This window comes from Chaetodon trifascialis, chromosome 23 (assembly GCF_039877785.1).
Source record: "Chaetodon trifascialis isolate fChaTrf1 chromosome 23, fChaTrf1.hap1, whole genome shotgun sequence".
In the NCBI taxonomy this organism is placed as follows: domain Eukaryota; kingdom Metazoa; phylum Chordata; class Actinopteri; order Chaetodontiformes; family Chaetodontidae; genus Chaetodon; species Chaetodon trifascialis.
Window position 1 is genome coordinate 5,473,376 of NC_092078.1, and position 16,521 is coordinate 5,489,896.

Here is a 16,521-nt window from a genome sequence, read left to right on the forward strand (position 1 = left end):
CGGCGGAAGTAAAAACACTCCATGTGCTGAATGCATTCCTACGTTGAACTAACTGGAATACTTATTGTTATCGTAGTAGCTTTATTAAGCTACATAATCACTGAATTTGTGATTAAATAACAATGTCTTCAGTTTACTATTTGAGACTTTGTCAACCCACGGCTAACTGCACTAAAATCCAATAAAAAGAAGTGAGTTCTGTTTGGCCAGTGTGCTGATAAATGTCACTATTGATCTGGAGTCACTGGGTCACGTCACACAGTAACTGCTGTTCCCCTTCTTCACCTTCTTGTGCTCGACTGCTTTGTGTCCTTTCTCTGACACCTGTCTCTTGGCAAATTTTGAGCTCAGAAAAGTAGAGACAACATTTGAAAAAGCACGTTCAATATAAATATCTATATATAATAAACAATGAGATCAAGTGTGCTAATGAGGCAAATTTATTCATTTTTTTCATTAACCAATTCCACAAATGAGCAACTCAGCATGACGATATTGAACAAGACAGTATTTTAAAAAGTAATATACTGAAGTGAGGTATGTATAATGTTTCCATACACACACATTATACACATTATTCATATAAGGTCCCCAGGAACGCCGAGGGGTTGAACACGAGGAGGTGAGCTAACGTCCTCCTCCTGCCAACACTGAGAGAGAAGATGACGCTGAATCCAGAGTCAATATCCAACTTAAAACTGACTTCACCATCAGTCAATCAATGGACAATAAACATTAAACTTTAAGACAATACTTGAGTACATGTAGTAACATTGATTAGCATTAAGTAAAAAAATCAAGTCAGTTCAATCAGGTGGTTTTTCAAGCATGTCATTTGAGTAAAAGTTCAACGAGTGTCGCAAATGCTTTGACCCTGCAGGTCTTGCAGAGGTGCGGCTTCTCACCAGCGTGAGCTCTTCTCACGTGGACCGTCAACTCTACTCTCACTCTGAAACCTTCCCCACATTCAGCAAGCGTACGCTCTCTCACCTGTGTGGACTGACATGTGACTTTTCAAGTGTGACAGCTGGCAGAATCTCTCCTGACAGGTGTTGCAAATGTACGGCTTCTCACCTGTGTGGATTCTGACATGGCTTTTCAAGTTACTGCTGAATTTGAAATCTTTCCCACATGTCTTGCAAATGTATGGTCTCTCATCTGTGTGGACTGACATGTGAATTTTCAAGTGTGACAGCCGGCAGAATCTCTTCCGACAGGTGATGCAAGTGTACGGCTTCTCACCTGTGTGGATTCTGACATGGTTTTTCAAGTTACTACTGCATTTGAAATCTTTCCCACATGTCTTGCAAATGTATGGTCTCTCACCTGTGTGGACTGACATGTGTCTTTTCAAGTGTGACAGCTGGCAGAATCTCTCCTGACAGGTGTTGCAAATGTACGGCTTCTCACCTGTGTGGATTCTGACATGGCTTTTCAAGTTACTGCTGAATTTGAAATCTTTCCCACATGTCTTGCAAATGTATGGTCTCTCATCTGTGTGGACTGACATGTGAATTTTCAAATGTGACAGCCGGCAGAATCTCTTCCGACAGGTGATGCAAATGTACGGCTTCTCACCTGTATGGATTCTCATGTGTATATTTAACTTGGATTGACACTTAAAAGTCTTTCCACATGCGTCACATTTGACAGACCTTTTACCTGTGTGAGCATCACAGTTCATCTCTGACAGGTTAGAGTTAGATGCATCACTCCTGTGTCTTTCTCTCTTCTGACGTCTTTCCTTTGGCTCTGGCTCTGCATCTTCAGTTGATCCTGACTCTCCACTCCTGCCTCCTCTCTGATCTCGGCTCCCAGCTACATCAGAGCTGTGACGGACGAGCTGGTGGTCATTTTTTGGATCTGGTTCATTGTGATGGTTTTCATCATAAGTCAGAGTCAACATGAAGGTTTCAGTCTCCTGCTTCAGAACAAGCAGCTGCTCCTCCTGCTCCTCTTTAATCTGTGGAGGCTCTGGGTCCTCTCGGTCCACACTGGAGCTCCTCTCCTGAACACACAGCTGCTGATCACAGTGAACCTCCTCCTCCGTACAGACATGTTGCTGTGGGAGCTCTGGAGGGACACACAACAAAAGGAAGAGATACTACTGTGATGGAGAAGAGAAACATGGAGACATGCGAGCTAACTAGCATACATTTAACCAACTGGCATTATATTGAGTAGAAGAAGAATTCTCTGTCCCCTGTGTTATGACAATAAGTCGTTTTTACACACCTATCCTGTGTAACTTTACTTCAGGTTTCCAGAAGATATCCAGCAGTTTGCGCTGACGATCGATCTCTTCCTCGTACTCGACGATAGTTTTTGTAAAAACTGCCAATATTTCTTGAGCAGCAGCAGTTAGCCGCTCGTTGACAAACTCTCTCAAATACTCCACTGAAGACATTGTTGTTTAATCACAAATTTAATCATTGGCTGCGTTACAGCCACGACAATCACTCTTCCAGTTCACTCCTTGTTGCTTGTTGTGTTTACTTCCGCTGTGTGTCACACTGTTAAGGTCCGACTGTGGAGGGCGGAGCTGGACAAGAGTGACTTCAGTTTCAGACCAAAATGAAAAGTATTACCAACTTATAAAATCAAATGTATTGTTAAACTATCCAACAGGTTGTAAAATTGGGAAAACTGAGCTCCACTCGACGCGCTGCAACTAATAAATAATACACGATATGGCATCAATCATTAGTCAAATATTAGAGGCCATGCATAGTCGTCATTTGACGTCTTATTTTTAAACATAATTTGCACCTAATACTTCCGTACTGTTCCTTAACTAACTTGTTGAGTTTATTGTGAATGGCACTTTAGTATTTCCAACTGAATAATCAGAATATTTCGTCCAACACCATTTCTTTTTTAATGGAAAATCATCCTCTGTGAAGTCACAAACAAGGTGGCTGTTCGTTCAAAGCAGTGGTTTATAAAAGATGACCAGATGTCCTTGAAGCGAGGTTGATGTCCATCCTTTTAACTGATATTAAACTGAGAAATTTGGAATAAGATGCCATCCGCTGTAAGCGGAAAGAAAAGATCCCGCCTTCCACTGTCGGAACCTTATCGGCGTGACGTCAGCGGAAGTAAAAACACTCTGAATGCAGTCTTACGTTGAACAAACTGGAATACCTATTGTTATCGTAGTTGCTTTATTAAGCTACATAATCACTGAATTTGTGATTAAATAACAATGTCTTCAGTTCACTATTTGAGACTTTGTCAACCCTCGGCTAACTGCACTAAAATCCAATAAAAAGAAGTGAGTTCTGTTTGGCCAGTGTGCTGATAAATGTCACTATTGATCTGGAGTCACTGGGTCAGGTCACACAGTAACTGCTGTTCCCCTTCTTCACCTTCTTGTGCTCGACTGCTTCGTGTCCTTTCTCTGACACCTGTCTTCACAAATTTTGAGCTCAGGAAAGTAGATGAAACTTTTGAAAAAGCACGTTCAATACAAATATGTATATATAATAAACAATGAGATCAAGTGTGCTAATGAGGCAAATTTATTCATTTTTCTCATTAACCATTTCCACAAATGATCAACTCAGCATGACGATATTGAACAAGACAGTATTTTAAAAAGTAATATACTGAAGTGAGGTATGTATAATGTTTCCATACACACACATTATACACATTATTCATATAAGGTCTCCAGGAACGCCGAGGGGTTGAACACGAGGGCTGGAGGTGAGCTAACGTCCTCCTCCTGCCAACACTGAGAGAGAAGACGACGCTGAATCCAGAGTCAATATCCAACTTAAAACTGGCTTCACCATCAGTCAATCAATGGACAGTAAACTTTAAGACAGTACATGTAGTAACATTCATTAGCATTCAGTAAAAAAATAAAGTCAGTTCAATCAGGTGGTTGTTCAAGCATGTCATTTGAGTAAAAGTTCAACGAGTGTCGCAAATGCTTTGACCCTGCAGGTCTTACAGAGGTGCGGCTTCTCACCAGCGTCAGCTCTTCTCACATGGACTGCCAACTCTACTCTCACTCTGAAACCTTCCCCACATTCAGCAAGAGTGCACTCTCTCATTGGTGTGGATTCTTTCATGCTTTTGAAATGCTGATGAGTCACTGAATCTTTTCCCACAGGTCTTGCAGAGGTACGGCTTCTCACCTGTGTGGATTCTGAGATGCTTCTTCAATGTTGATGGGTCACTGAATCTTTTCCCGCAGGTCTTGCAGAGGTACGGCTTCTCACCTGTGTGGATTCTTAAGTGGGCGTTCAAATCTGACGCTTGACTGAATGTTTTTCCACAGGTGTCACAAGAATACGGTCTCTCACCTGTGTGAACTAACATATGTCTTTTCAAGTGTGACATCTGACAGAATCTTTTCCCGCAGGTCTTGCAGAGGTGCGGCTTCTCACCTGTGTGGATTCTTAAATGGGCGTTTAACAGTGACGTTCGACTGAATCTTTTTCCACAGGTGTCACAAGAATACGGTCTCTCACCTGTGTGGCTTCTCATGTGTATATTTAACTTGGATTGAAACTTAAAAGTCTTTCCACATGTGTCACATTTGACAGACTTTTTACCTGTGTGAGCATCACAGTTCATCTCTGACAGGTTAGAGTTAGATGCATCACTCCTGTGTCTTTCTCTCTTCTGACATCTTTCCTTTGGCTCTGGCTCTGCATCTTCAGTTGATCCTGACTCTCCACTCCTGCCTCCTCTCTGATCTCGGCTCTCAGCTACATCAGAACTGTGATGGACGAGCTGGTGGTCATTTTTTGGATCTGGTTCATTGTGATGGTTTTCATCAGAAGTCGGAGTCAACGTGAAGGTTTCAGTCTCCTGCTTCAGAACAAGCAGCTGCTCCTCCTGCTCCTCTTTAATCTGTGGAGGCTCTGGGTCCTCTCGGTCCACACTGGAGCTCCTCTCCTGAACACACAGCTGCTGATCACAGTGAACCTCCTCCTCCGTACAGACATGTTGCTGTGGGAGCTCTGGAGGGACACACAACAAAAGGAAGAGATACTACTGTGATGGAGAAGAGAAACATGGAGACATGCGAGCTAACTAGCATACATTTAACCAACTGGCATTACATTGAGTAGAAGAAGAATTCTCTGTCCCCTGTGTTATGACAATAATTCGTTTTTACACACCTATCCTGTGTAACTTTACTTCTGGTTTCCAAACGATATCCAGCAGTTTGCGCTGACGATCGATCTCTTCCTCGTACTCGACGACAGTTTTTGTAAAAACTGCCAATATTTCTTGAGCAGCAGCAGTTAGCCGCTCGTTGACAAACTCTCTCAAATGCTCCACTGAAGACATTGTTGTTTAATCACAAATTTAATAATTGGCTGCGTTACAGCCACGACAATAAGTCCTCCAGTTCACTTCTGCAGCTCACGCTGCTGGCGCTTGTTGTGTTTACTTCCGCTGGGTGTCACACCGTTAAGGTCCGACTGTGGAGGGCGGAGCTGGACAAGAGTGACTTCAGTTTCAGATAAATATGAGAAGTATTACCAACTTATAAAATCAAAATGTATTGTTCAACTATCCAACGGGTTGTAAAATTGGGAAAAATGAGCTCCACTCGACGAGCTGCAGCTAACATATAATACACGATATGGTATCAATCATTAGAGTCAAATATTAGAGGCCATGCATAGTCGTCATTTGACGTCTTATTTTTAAACATAATTTGAGTTTATTGTGAATGGCACTTTAGTATTTCCAACTGAATAATCAGAATATTTCGTCCAACAACATTTCTTTTTTAATGGAAAATCATCCTCTGTGAAGTCACAAACAAGGTGGCTGTTCGTTCAAAGCAGTGGTTTATAAAAGATGACCAGATGTCCTTGAAGCGAGGTTGATGTCCATTCTTTTAACGGATATTAAACTGAGAAGTTTGGAATAAGATGCCATCCGCTGTAAGCGGAAAGAAAAGCTCCCGCCCTCCACTGTCGGAACCTTATCGGCGTGACGTCGGCGGAAGTAAAAACACTCTGAATCCATTCTTACGTTGAACTAACTGGAATACCTATTGTTATCGTAGTAGCTTTATTAACCCTGCTGAAAAAGTCAGAGAAACCATTAGGCATATTCTATTAGTTTCTAATGGTTCCTGGTGGCTTTGTAATGGTTTCTAATGGTTTCTAATGGCTACTTATGTTTTCCTAATGGTTTGGTTTGTTTCTCTAATGGAATTCTATTATCCCCTACACAAATCTACAGGACTTTAACTGGTCCCTACTAATGGTTCCTACAGGAGTCTTAATGGTCTTAACGGGCATGGTAGTGGGGGGGAAAGTGGACCTGAATACCCAGGGCCCGAGTAGGGAGAGGGGCCCATGACAATCCTGATTTTTTTTTTTTTTTTTTTGGTGATGTTTTTATTTCGAATGAATTGGGCCCTCCAATTAATTGGTGTCATAATTTATTTCAAATATATTTATAACATCAACTGAGAGAATGAACTTTATGTCACAGTCCTCCCAACATATTGGACATTCTGAATGTCCTGGGGGTTAGACAGCATGCTGCCCAAAAAGCAAAAATCGGGGTATCAAAAGAAGAAAGAGCGGAAGGCAAAAGAAAAAAGGCAGAATGAAGGGAGGCAGCTGTTGACTGCTTTCTTTCCAAAAGGTGAACCGAGTTTGCTTGTTATGCAAAATCCAATTAAAGTTAACGTAGGCCACTACAGACAGCTGCTGCTGAGGTTTGTATGCTCATGTGAAGTCTTTAGCTTTGCTAGTTTCCAACCAGGCTGCTTGCAGCTTTTTGCAGCTTTAGATAACGTTAGTTGTCACTATTAACCAGTTTCAGAAACAAACAGTGGCGCAGCTGCAGCAGCTGGAGCAGCAGTGGCCAGTCCTGGCGGATCCTCTGAAGATGAGCTCCCCCCTCCGACCCCCCCTTACGTTGGTATGTTGGTTCGAGAGAGAGAGAGAGAGAGAGAGAGAGAGAGAGAGAGAGAGAGAGAGAGAGAGAGAGAGAGAGAGAGAACTGCTGGCTGGTAGAATTGCTGCCTAAATCCGAGTTGTTTACCTTAAGTTTAAAGTAAGTTAGCCTTTTGGTTCAGTCCATGTGCTATAGCCTATTGTCTACTGACACAGCAGAGCTGAAAAGTAAAACTCTGTGCTGAGACTTTATTTTTGTCTGGTAAAAAGCCTTAACAGTGCAGAGTAGTGCTGTACTTAAAAGCTATTATCAGTGCTCAATAAATTCATGATGTTACCAAAGCCAATGAATAATCATGTTAAATAAGCGTGATCTCAATATCAATCAAAAATAATTGTGATTATGATTTTTGCCATAGATAGATAGATAGATAGAGAGAGAGAGAGAGAGAGAGAGAGAGAGAGAGAGAGAGAGAGAGAGAGAGAGAGAGAGAGAGAGAGAGAGAGATAGGTGTAGGTGGTGAGAACATACAACAATTAGCTATTCCTCTCAATCTGGCTGAAAAATGGCTTAAACATTTTTGCCTCAGCAACTTGCTGACCATGAAGAATACTGTGTGTTATAGCAAATAATTAGGCTAGTCTAAGCATCTATTGTAGGAAAGCATATCTGATGTTTACTTCATGTTTGACTTTTAATGAACATATTTAAGAAGACCAAATGCATCAATTCAGGTGGTGAATGAAAGAACCACTCATCAATATAATCTGATCTGGCTGTAGCTTAAAACCCTATTTATGCTTTTTTAATTTTAAATAAATGCCCTCTTTTTGTCTTTTTCTTTTTTCTTTTTTTTTGCCCACGCGCCTCGTGCACTGGCATGGATAGGGGCCCACTGACATTGAGAGTGTACAGGGCCCAGAATTTGGTGCTATGCCCCTGCCTATAGGAGTCTAATGGTTCCTACAGGAGTCTTAATGGTTCCTATAGGAGTCTAATGGTTCCTACAGAAGTCTAAATGTTTCCTACAGGCGTTTCTATACCAGTCTAATGGTCACTATACAGTGGTCTAGTGGTCACTACAGGGTGTAGTGGTCTCTAATGGTTCCTAATGTGATGGAGGAACACAGATGTTATAGCCTTCTTTGGCAATCGCCTCTGTGATTTCCAGTGGGTCTTTGTGTAGGCTATACTGTAAAAAAAAAAAAAAAAAAAAAGTATTTTAAGTATTTTGACAATAATAACAAATACATTTATTTCTCTTTTTTTTCAGAAAAAATACATACAATTTTATGTAAAATGACAGTAATTATCTGTAATTCTATCTATCTATCTATCTATCTATCTATCTATCTATCTATCTATCTATCTATCTATCTATCTATCTATCTATCTATCTATCTATCTATCTATCTATCTATCTATCTATGTGAATGTAATTGGTTAATGTGGCTGTCATCAAAGAAATTGGCCAATGACAACTGTGTACGTCTTCTTTTTGAAAACAGTTCGGTTTGAATGGTTCGGGCGCACAATCATCAGCGCTAGTCAGTTGGTCCACTAGTAAGGCCGCCACGATTAGTCGATTAGTCACGACTGTGTCGACTATCAAAATCGTTGACGACTAATTTAGTAGTCGACGCTTCGTTTATTTTCTTTGAAGCTTTGTTTTTCTCGCAAACTGCCGCTGTACCCTCCACTGCCTTGTCTCCCTGTCTGTCCTTGATGCACATGCGCAGTAATGGTAATTGGCGTCAGCCGTCATGTCACCGGAAGTTATGCCAGACCAGTATCATGTCTACCCGGTAACGGAGTTCTAAAGTTTGGGAGCATTCACAAAAGAAAAGATAAGCATGTGCAATGCAAAATCTACAAGGCAGAACTTGCCTCCCATGGCAGTACGACGGCGATGCACGAGCATCTGAAAAGGAAGCACGTCGTTGTGGCTGGTTCAACTTCTGACGACGAAGAGGGACAGTCGTCTCGTTAAGCTAACTGGCTACGTAAACACTGAGCTACTTACTTATACTGATAGCTGTAAACGTTAACACTAACGACGACGATTTCATTAGCCTTACCACACATATGTGTTCGCTGTAACGTTCTAACGGTGATATCGTGTTTGAATAAGAAATGTGGTAACGCTAATGTTTTCTATCGCTACGTTACAGTGCTTAAAAAAATACGTTCCTCTTCAATGGACGACTTTGTTAACAAGCCAGTAACATGCGCACCTCGGCAAGCACATGTCCTGACTGTGGACCACTAGTAATGCATTACCTGGATTATTTTACATCTGCTTGTCTTTTTTTTTTATTTTGAGCGAATCTGAGTTGTGGAATTTAAACGGAGAACAAAAGGCTGGAGTACGGACACAGTGTACACACAGTGAACTTCACGGTTATAACTGTTATCCTGGAGATATCAGGTAAGAAAACATTTCCCTGTTATTTTCTGTAAATTAATAACCTTACGCAATGTTTGTGTTCATTCTCTAACTCAGAATGATGATGTTTCCAAACTGTTAGGCTAGCTAACTGTTAAGTAAATTAGCTAATGTTACAGGTAACAACGTTAACTAGCTTGTTGTCATGAATCATGGCGTTAATATCTTGAATGTGGTTTAGACGGAGGTTGACGTGTTTACAGGCAGCCAGTCTTTGTCATATCATTAACGTTATGTTACTAACATTGGTTGTTGCTGAGTTAACCTCATTTACTGCACAGGTATAATGTAACGTTGCTATTGATATTTATGCATTATTGATATGAGCAGCAAAGCACACGTAACATAATTTAGCGTTACAGCTGACGTAACGTTACTTTGCAGTGCTGTAAACCGTTAGCTTGTGTCCACACTTGGTCCAACACAAACTAGCCTTGTCTCCTGTTTGCCCAAAAGTTTTATATTTGAACGGTCTGGTTAAACGGACCTTCAAACTGTGATAACACCCGACGTTTTATGAGTAATCCAGCTGGGATTAAGCCCTCACTAACATCTGAATATCAGCGCTGCGTGTGATGATCGATCATTAAATGTCCAACGTGAGGGTCGACAGGTGACGTCATTCTGCATTATAATGAGCCTTGTGCTTCTGTTTGTTTGAGAAACGATGGAAGATTCAATGATGGACAGATGAAGAAAGATACATTTGCATCAGAGCAGATTCATTTCATTCGATAAATATCCCTTTTTCATTCAGTTGTCTGGTTGTGAAAAAAATCTACAGAGGCAACAACACTTGCAGATGATGATGATCATTGTCTGTCATGGAGGACAGCTTGCCTGTCAGGTGGAGGAGTTGGAGAAGAGGAGGATGACAGGCAAGATGACAGATAAACTGTCCTCCATGACAGACAATGACTCCCACCCCCTCCAACACACACTCACTGCACTGAGGAGCTCCATCAGTGATAGGATGCTACATCCAAAGTGTGTGAAGGAGCGGTATCGCAGGTCATTCCTTCCTCCAGCTGTCAGGTCGCACAATAAAAACTGCTCAAAGTAATCTGATAATTTACCTGAAAATCATCTGTAAATTACCTGTGCAATAATCTGGGAAATAATTTGTGCAATAATCTGTGCAATCCATCCTGTACAACAATATGCAAATACAATTTATAATTTAAGATAATGTTTATTTTTATTACACTCTTTTGTATATACTTGCTGTTTTTTATCTAATCTATCTTTTACTGGTGCTGCTGTAAATTGGAATTTCCCCTTGCGGGACTAATAAAGGTATATTGAATTGAAATGAATTGAATGTTATTCAATCGGGGCTTTACAGGAGCTACAGATCGCATTTGTTTCGTTCCTTTTTCAGAGCTCAGATGATATTTTCTGCTGTCGACATGTAAATACCATTTTAATGAATATAAAAAAATAGATGCTATTGAATACAGGTGCTGGTCATAAAATTAGAATATCATGGAAAAGTTGATTTATTTCAGTAATTCCATTCAAAAAGTGAAACTTGTATATTATATTCATTCATTACACACAGACTGATATATTTCAAATGTTTAGTTCTTTAATTTTGATGTTTTTAAACTAACAACTAATGAAAATCCGAATTTCAGTATCTCAGAAAACTAGAATATCACTTAAGACTGATATAAAAAAGGATTTCTAAAAATGTCGTCCAACTGAAAAGTATAAACATGAAAAGTATGAGCATGTACAACACTCAATACTTAGTTGGGGCTCCTTTTGCCTGAATTACTGCAGCAATGCGGCGTGGCATGGAGTTGATCAGGCTGTGGCACTGCTCAGGTGTTATGATAGCCCAGGTTGCTTTGATGGTGGCCTTCAGCTCTTCTGCGTTGTTGAGTCTGGCATCTCGCATCTTCCTCTTCACAATACCCCATAGATTTTCTATGGGGTTAAGGTCAGGGGAGTTTGCTGGCCAATCAAGAACAGGGATACCATGGTCCTTAAACCAGGTACTGGTAGCTTTGGCACTGTGAGCAGGTGCCAAGTCCTGTTGAAAAATGAAATCTGCATCTCCATAAAGTTGGTCAGCAGCTGGAAGCATGAAGTGCTCCAAAACTTCCTGATAGACAGCTGCATTGACCTTGGACCTAAGGAAACACAGTGGACCAACACCAGCAGGTGACATGGCACCTCAAACCATCATTGACTGTGGAAACTTGACACTCGACCTCAGGCAACATGGATTCTGTGCCTCTCCTCTCTTCCTCCAGACTCTGGGACCTTGATTACTAAAGGACATGCAAAATTTACTTTCATCCGAGAACATGACTTTGGACCACTCAGCAGCAGTCCAGTCCTTTTTGTCTGTAGCCCAGGTGAGACGCTTCTGGCGCTGTCTCTTGTTCAAGAGTGGCTTGACTCAAGGAATGCGACAGCTGAAACCCATGTCTTGCATACGTCTGTGAGTGGTGGTTCTTGAAGCACTGACTCCAGCTGCAGTCCACTCTTTGTGAATCTCCCCCGCAGTTTTGAATGGGTTTTGTCTCACTATCCTCTCCAGGGTGCTGTTATCCCTACACTTTTTTCTACCACATCTTTTCCTTCCCTTTGCCTTTCTACTAATGTGCTTGGACACAGAGCTCTGTGAACATCCAGCCTCTTTAGCAATGACCTTTTGGGACTTCCAGTTTGGGACAACTGTCAGGTCAGCAGTCTTCCCCATGATTGTGTAGCTTACAGAACTAGACTGAGAGACCATTTAAAGGCCTTTGCAGGTGTTTGGAGTTAATAAGCTGGTTAGAGTGTGGCACCAGATATCTTCAATATTGACCTTTTCCACAATCTTCTAATTTTCTGAGATACTCAATTGGGGGTTTTCATTAGTTGTCAGGTATAATCATCAATATTAAAAGAAGTAAATACTTGAAATATGTCGGTCTGTGTGAAATGAATGTATACATTATACAAGTTTCACTTTTTGAATGGAATTACTGAAAAAAATCAACTTTTCCATGATATTCTAATTTTATGACCAGCACCTGTATGATCACATACATCTTTAACTAGTTGAGAATTTAGTAGAACAAAGAAATTTGATAAACATGACCTGTCCTGTCTCTGTCCTCTCTGTCTTTGCAAAAGGGAAAATGCAGCATCTGCTGAGATCCAGAACTGCCTTGGGAGTTGCTGTGATGTATTTTGGGGTTGTTGGTTTCAGCAACTCCATGTTTCAGCAACTTTCAGCAACTCCACTCCACTGACACATGATATGATTCAGTTACTCAGTGGTGTGAAATATTTTCGGTTTGATCTGAACTTTGGTGTGTGTGGGTTAGATTGCAGATAACATGTGATTGTGATTAAATATTCATCCATCCATCCATTTTCTGTACTGCCTATCCCTTTCGGGGCTGCAGGTTGATCGCAAGGCAACGTATACAGCAACATATACAGACAAACATTCACTCTCACACTCACACCTAAGGGCACCTAAAGGCAATCCAAGAGTAACCAGTTAACCTAATGAGCATGTTTTTGGTCTGTGGGAGGAAGCCAAAGTGCCTGGAGATTGATTAGTGGGAATGATTATTTTTACATCATAATGATATGACATTTGTTGGCATCTGTACCCAACTGACATATTTTCTAACATCTGGAAACAAGATTTGTAGGCCGGAGCATCCCTGCATCATTTTTGTCACACATTTGACTGTAATGTCATCAATCAAAAAATTGCAGCTTCTACAGTTTGAATATTGCACTTGGCTATATTGCGACTTTGATAAGATTTTTATCAATTGTGTAGCCCTACCCCTAATCGCCCAATGCTGTGCATCAGTGTGTATGTGTGTGTGAATGATTAGGTGATTATGTTTATTGCTGAATATTTTTTACATTCCCATTTCCAACACTGATAACTGCTAATGATGAGAAACTTGCTTGTGTTTTTTTAAATCAAGCATTTGAACAAGGCTTACAGGGGAGAACAGGCACCCAGCAGAGAGACAAGTCCACCATTAGTAAGTATCAACTGCAGTATATAAGACAAGATATTAATCAATTATTAGTATAGTCAATATAATCCACTATCCTTTACATTGTGACTGAGATCTGTATGTGGAGGCAAATCTGTAAGGCTGAAAGGCTGAAAAAAAAAAAAAAAGTCCAAAAAAGTATTTTGCTGGAAGAGCTGGAAATACAGACAAGTCATCAGGTACAACTCACATAGGCCTCTCTTGCTACACTTCTGCCATGGTAGATCTGCAAGTTAAATGCAAATTGAAATCCTACTAGGACTTTTCAGTGAATCTTACTGTGTCCTTTTTCCCTCCCCCACCCCCAGATGCACCAAAGATCCAGCTGATTACTGGCAATTTGGAGGAGGATTCTTCTTTAACTGCTACGTTGCATTGTCACTTCTGGTACAGATTCATTGACCTTTTGTTGTAGTATGTTTTGATTTGACTTAACACACTGTATAGTGGGGGTTCTGAATTAAGACTAATGCTTGTCCACTAATATTATCAGAACTATGGTATGCAGAGCCCCCAAGGGCAGCTCTTCACCTGTTTCAAAGGTGAAATCATGACCTCAAGTGATAGTACCGCTAACAGACAAGATAGACACATGGAGAAATACAATTTTTAGTTTTTAAGTTCCAGTTCCTTGAATAAGTGGTTGATATTGTCAATTTACATCTGAATACATCAAATAAAGGAGTTGTAGAATAAACAGTGGTGTACATTTTATTTGTTATTAAGTTTCCAACCCCACTTTAATTGAAACAGTGAAAATCTTTAGATGGATCTATTCTGTATTTCCTATGTATGTTTTCAGTTGAGGATATTTCACAGTAACCTTTAACAGGATATTTTTAGTCCTAATTTCTGTTGCAGCAGTAGGTTTCTTATTGCTTCTAAGTAGGTTTCTCAATTTGTTTTTCTAATTTTTTTTAGATCCTAATGGGATCTGTGTTCCAATGGTTTTAGCTCATAATGGAACCAGTAGCTTTCTAATGGTATTACATTCTAATGAGACCAGTAGGTTCCTAATGGTTTTACATCCTAATGGTCCCATTGGGTCTCTGATGGTTTTATATCTTAATGGTACCATTAAGTTCCTAATGGTTTTACATCCTAATGGTCCCATTGGGTCTCTGATGGTTTTATATCCTAATGGTACCATTAAGTTCCTAATGGTTTTACATCCTAATGGGACCAGTAGGTTCCTAATGGTTTCTTCTAATGGGGTTCCAATTCCCATTAGACCATTAGTAACCTAATGGTTCCTAATGTTTTTTTTTAATGGTATTCTACTAGATTTTTCAGCAGGGAAGCTACATAATCACTGAATTTGTGATTAAATAACAATGTCTTCATTTCACTATTTGAGACTTTGTCAACCCTCGGCTAACTGCACTAAAATCCAATAAAAAGAAGTGAGTTCTGTTTGGCCAGTGTGCTGATAAATGTCACTATTGATCTGGAGTCACTGGGTCACGTCACACAGTAACTGCTGTTCCCCTTCTTCACCTTCTTGTGCTCGACTGCTTTGTGTCCTTTCTCTGACACCTGTCTCTTGGCAAATTTTGAGCTCAGGAAAGTAGAGGAAACTTTTGAAAAAGCACGTTCAATACAAATATCTATATATAATAAACAATGAGATCGAGTGTGCTAATGAGGCAAATTTATTCATTTTTTTCATTACTCTTGAGTCCGACAAAATCTCTTTCGACAGGTGATTCAAATGAACGGCTTCTCACGTGTGTGGATTCTGACATGCTTTTGAAATGCTGATGAGTCACTGAATCTTTTCCCGCAGGTCTTGCAGAGGTACGGCTTCTCACCTGTGTGGATTCTGATATGCTTCTTCAATGTTGATAAGTCACTGAATCTTTTCCCGCAGGTCTTGCAGGGGTACGGCTTCTCACCTGTGTGGACTCTGACATGTATTTTACATACTGATAACTCACTGAATCCTCTCCCGCAGGTCTGGCAGAGGTACGGCATCTCACCTGTGTGGATTCTTAAGTGTCTGGTTAATTCTGATGCTCGAGAGAATCTTTTCCCGCAGGTCTTGCAGAAGTACGGCTTCTCGCCTGTGTGGATTCTGACATGTGTTTTCAATGCTGATGCGTAACAGAATCTTTTCCCGCAGGTCTTGCAGAGGTACGGCTTCTCACCTGTGTGGATTTTTAAGTGTCTGTTCAACACTGAGGCTTGACTGAATCTTTTTCCACAGGTGTCACAAGAATACGGTCTCTCACCTGTGTGGATTCTCATGTGTCTATTTAACTTGGATTGACACTGAAAAGTCTTTCCACATGTGTCACATTTGACAGACTTTTTACCTGTGTGAGCATCACAGTTCATCTCTGACAGGTTAGAGTTAGATGCATCACTCCTGTGTCTTTCTCTCTTCTGACGTCTTTCCTTTGGCTCTGGCTCTGCATCTTCAGTTGATCCTGACTCTCCACTCCTGCCTCCTCTCTGATCTCGGCTCTCAGCTACATCAGAACTGTGATGGACGAGCTGGTGGTCATTTTTTGGATCTGGTTCATTGTGATCCTTTTCATCATAAGTCGGAGTCAACATGAAGGTTTCAGTCTCCTGCTTCAGAACAAGCAGCTGCTCCTCCTGCTCCTCTTTAATCTGTGGAGGCTCTGGGTCCTCTCGGTCCACAATGGAGCTCCTCTCCTGAACACACAGCTGCTGATCACAGTGAACCTCCTCCTCCGTACAGACATGTTGCTGTGGGAGCTCTGGAGGGACACACAACAAAAGGAAGAGATACTACTGTGATGGAGAAGAGAAACATGGAGACATGCGAGCTAACTAGCATACATTTAACCAACTGGCATTATATTGAGTAGAAGAAGAATTCTCTGTCCCCTGTGTTATGACAATAATTCGTTTTTACACACCTATCCTGTGTAACTTTACTTCAGGTTTCCAAACGATATCCAGCAGTTTGCGCTGACGATCGATCTCTTCCTCGTACTCGACGACAGTTTTTGTAAAAACTGCCAATATTTCTTGAGCAGCAGCAGTTAGCCGCTCGTTGACAAACTCTCTCAAATACTCCACTGAAGACATTGTTGTTTAATCACAAATTTAATAATTGGCTGCGTTACAGCCACGACAATAAGTCCTCCAGTTCACTCCTTGTTGCTTGTTGTGTTTACTTCCGCTGGGTGTCAC

General features: G+C 40.9%; 1 protein-coding gene across 4 annotated transcripts; it reads right to left on the bottom strand.

The window, feature by feature from the left end:
- Positions 1-418: 418 nt before the first annotated feature.
- On the bottom strand, positions 419-16,521 carry LOC139351356 (zinc finger protein 121-like). 4 transcript variants are annotated; one of them, XR_011603573.1, is made up of 3 exons: positions 16,245-16,521; positions 14,527-16,082; positions 14,276-14,457 (listed from the first exon to the last, which is right to left on the bottom strand). XR_011603573.1 is itself a non-coding variant. In XM_070993208.1 (3 exons), exons 1-3 carry the CDS (start codon positions 16,414-16,416, stop codon positions 15,064-15,066), a joined length of 1,023 nt encoding a protein of 340 aa, XP_070849309.1. In that variant the 5' UTR covers positions 16,417-16,483; the 3' UTR covers positions 14,994-15,063. The 4 variants fall into 4 exon arrangements, 3 of the variants coding, with proteins under 3 accessions (XP_070849306.1, XP_070849307.1, XP_070849309.1); XM_070993208.1 differs by lacking the exon at positions 14,276-14,457 and having other exon boundaries at positions 14,994-15,167; positions 15,336-16,082; positions 16,245-16,483; XM_070993205.1 differs by lacking the exons at positions 14,276-14,457; positions 14,527-16,082; positions 16,245-16,521 and adding exons at positions 419-2,073; positions 2,236-2,512.

Bases quoted from the DNA above. Each gene is read 5' to 3' on its own strand.
- LOC139351356 (XM_070993205.1), bottom strand. From the start codon at position 2,407: ATGTCTTCAGTGGAGTATTTGAGAGAGTTTGTCAACGAGCGGCTAACT. The intron at 2,074-2,235 runs GTGTGTAAAAAC...GTGTCCCTCCAG, and splicing joins AGTAAAGTTACACAGGATAG to AGCTCCCACAGCAACATGTC.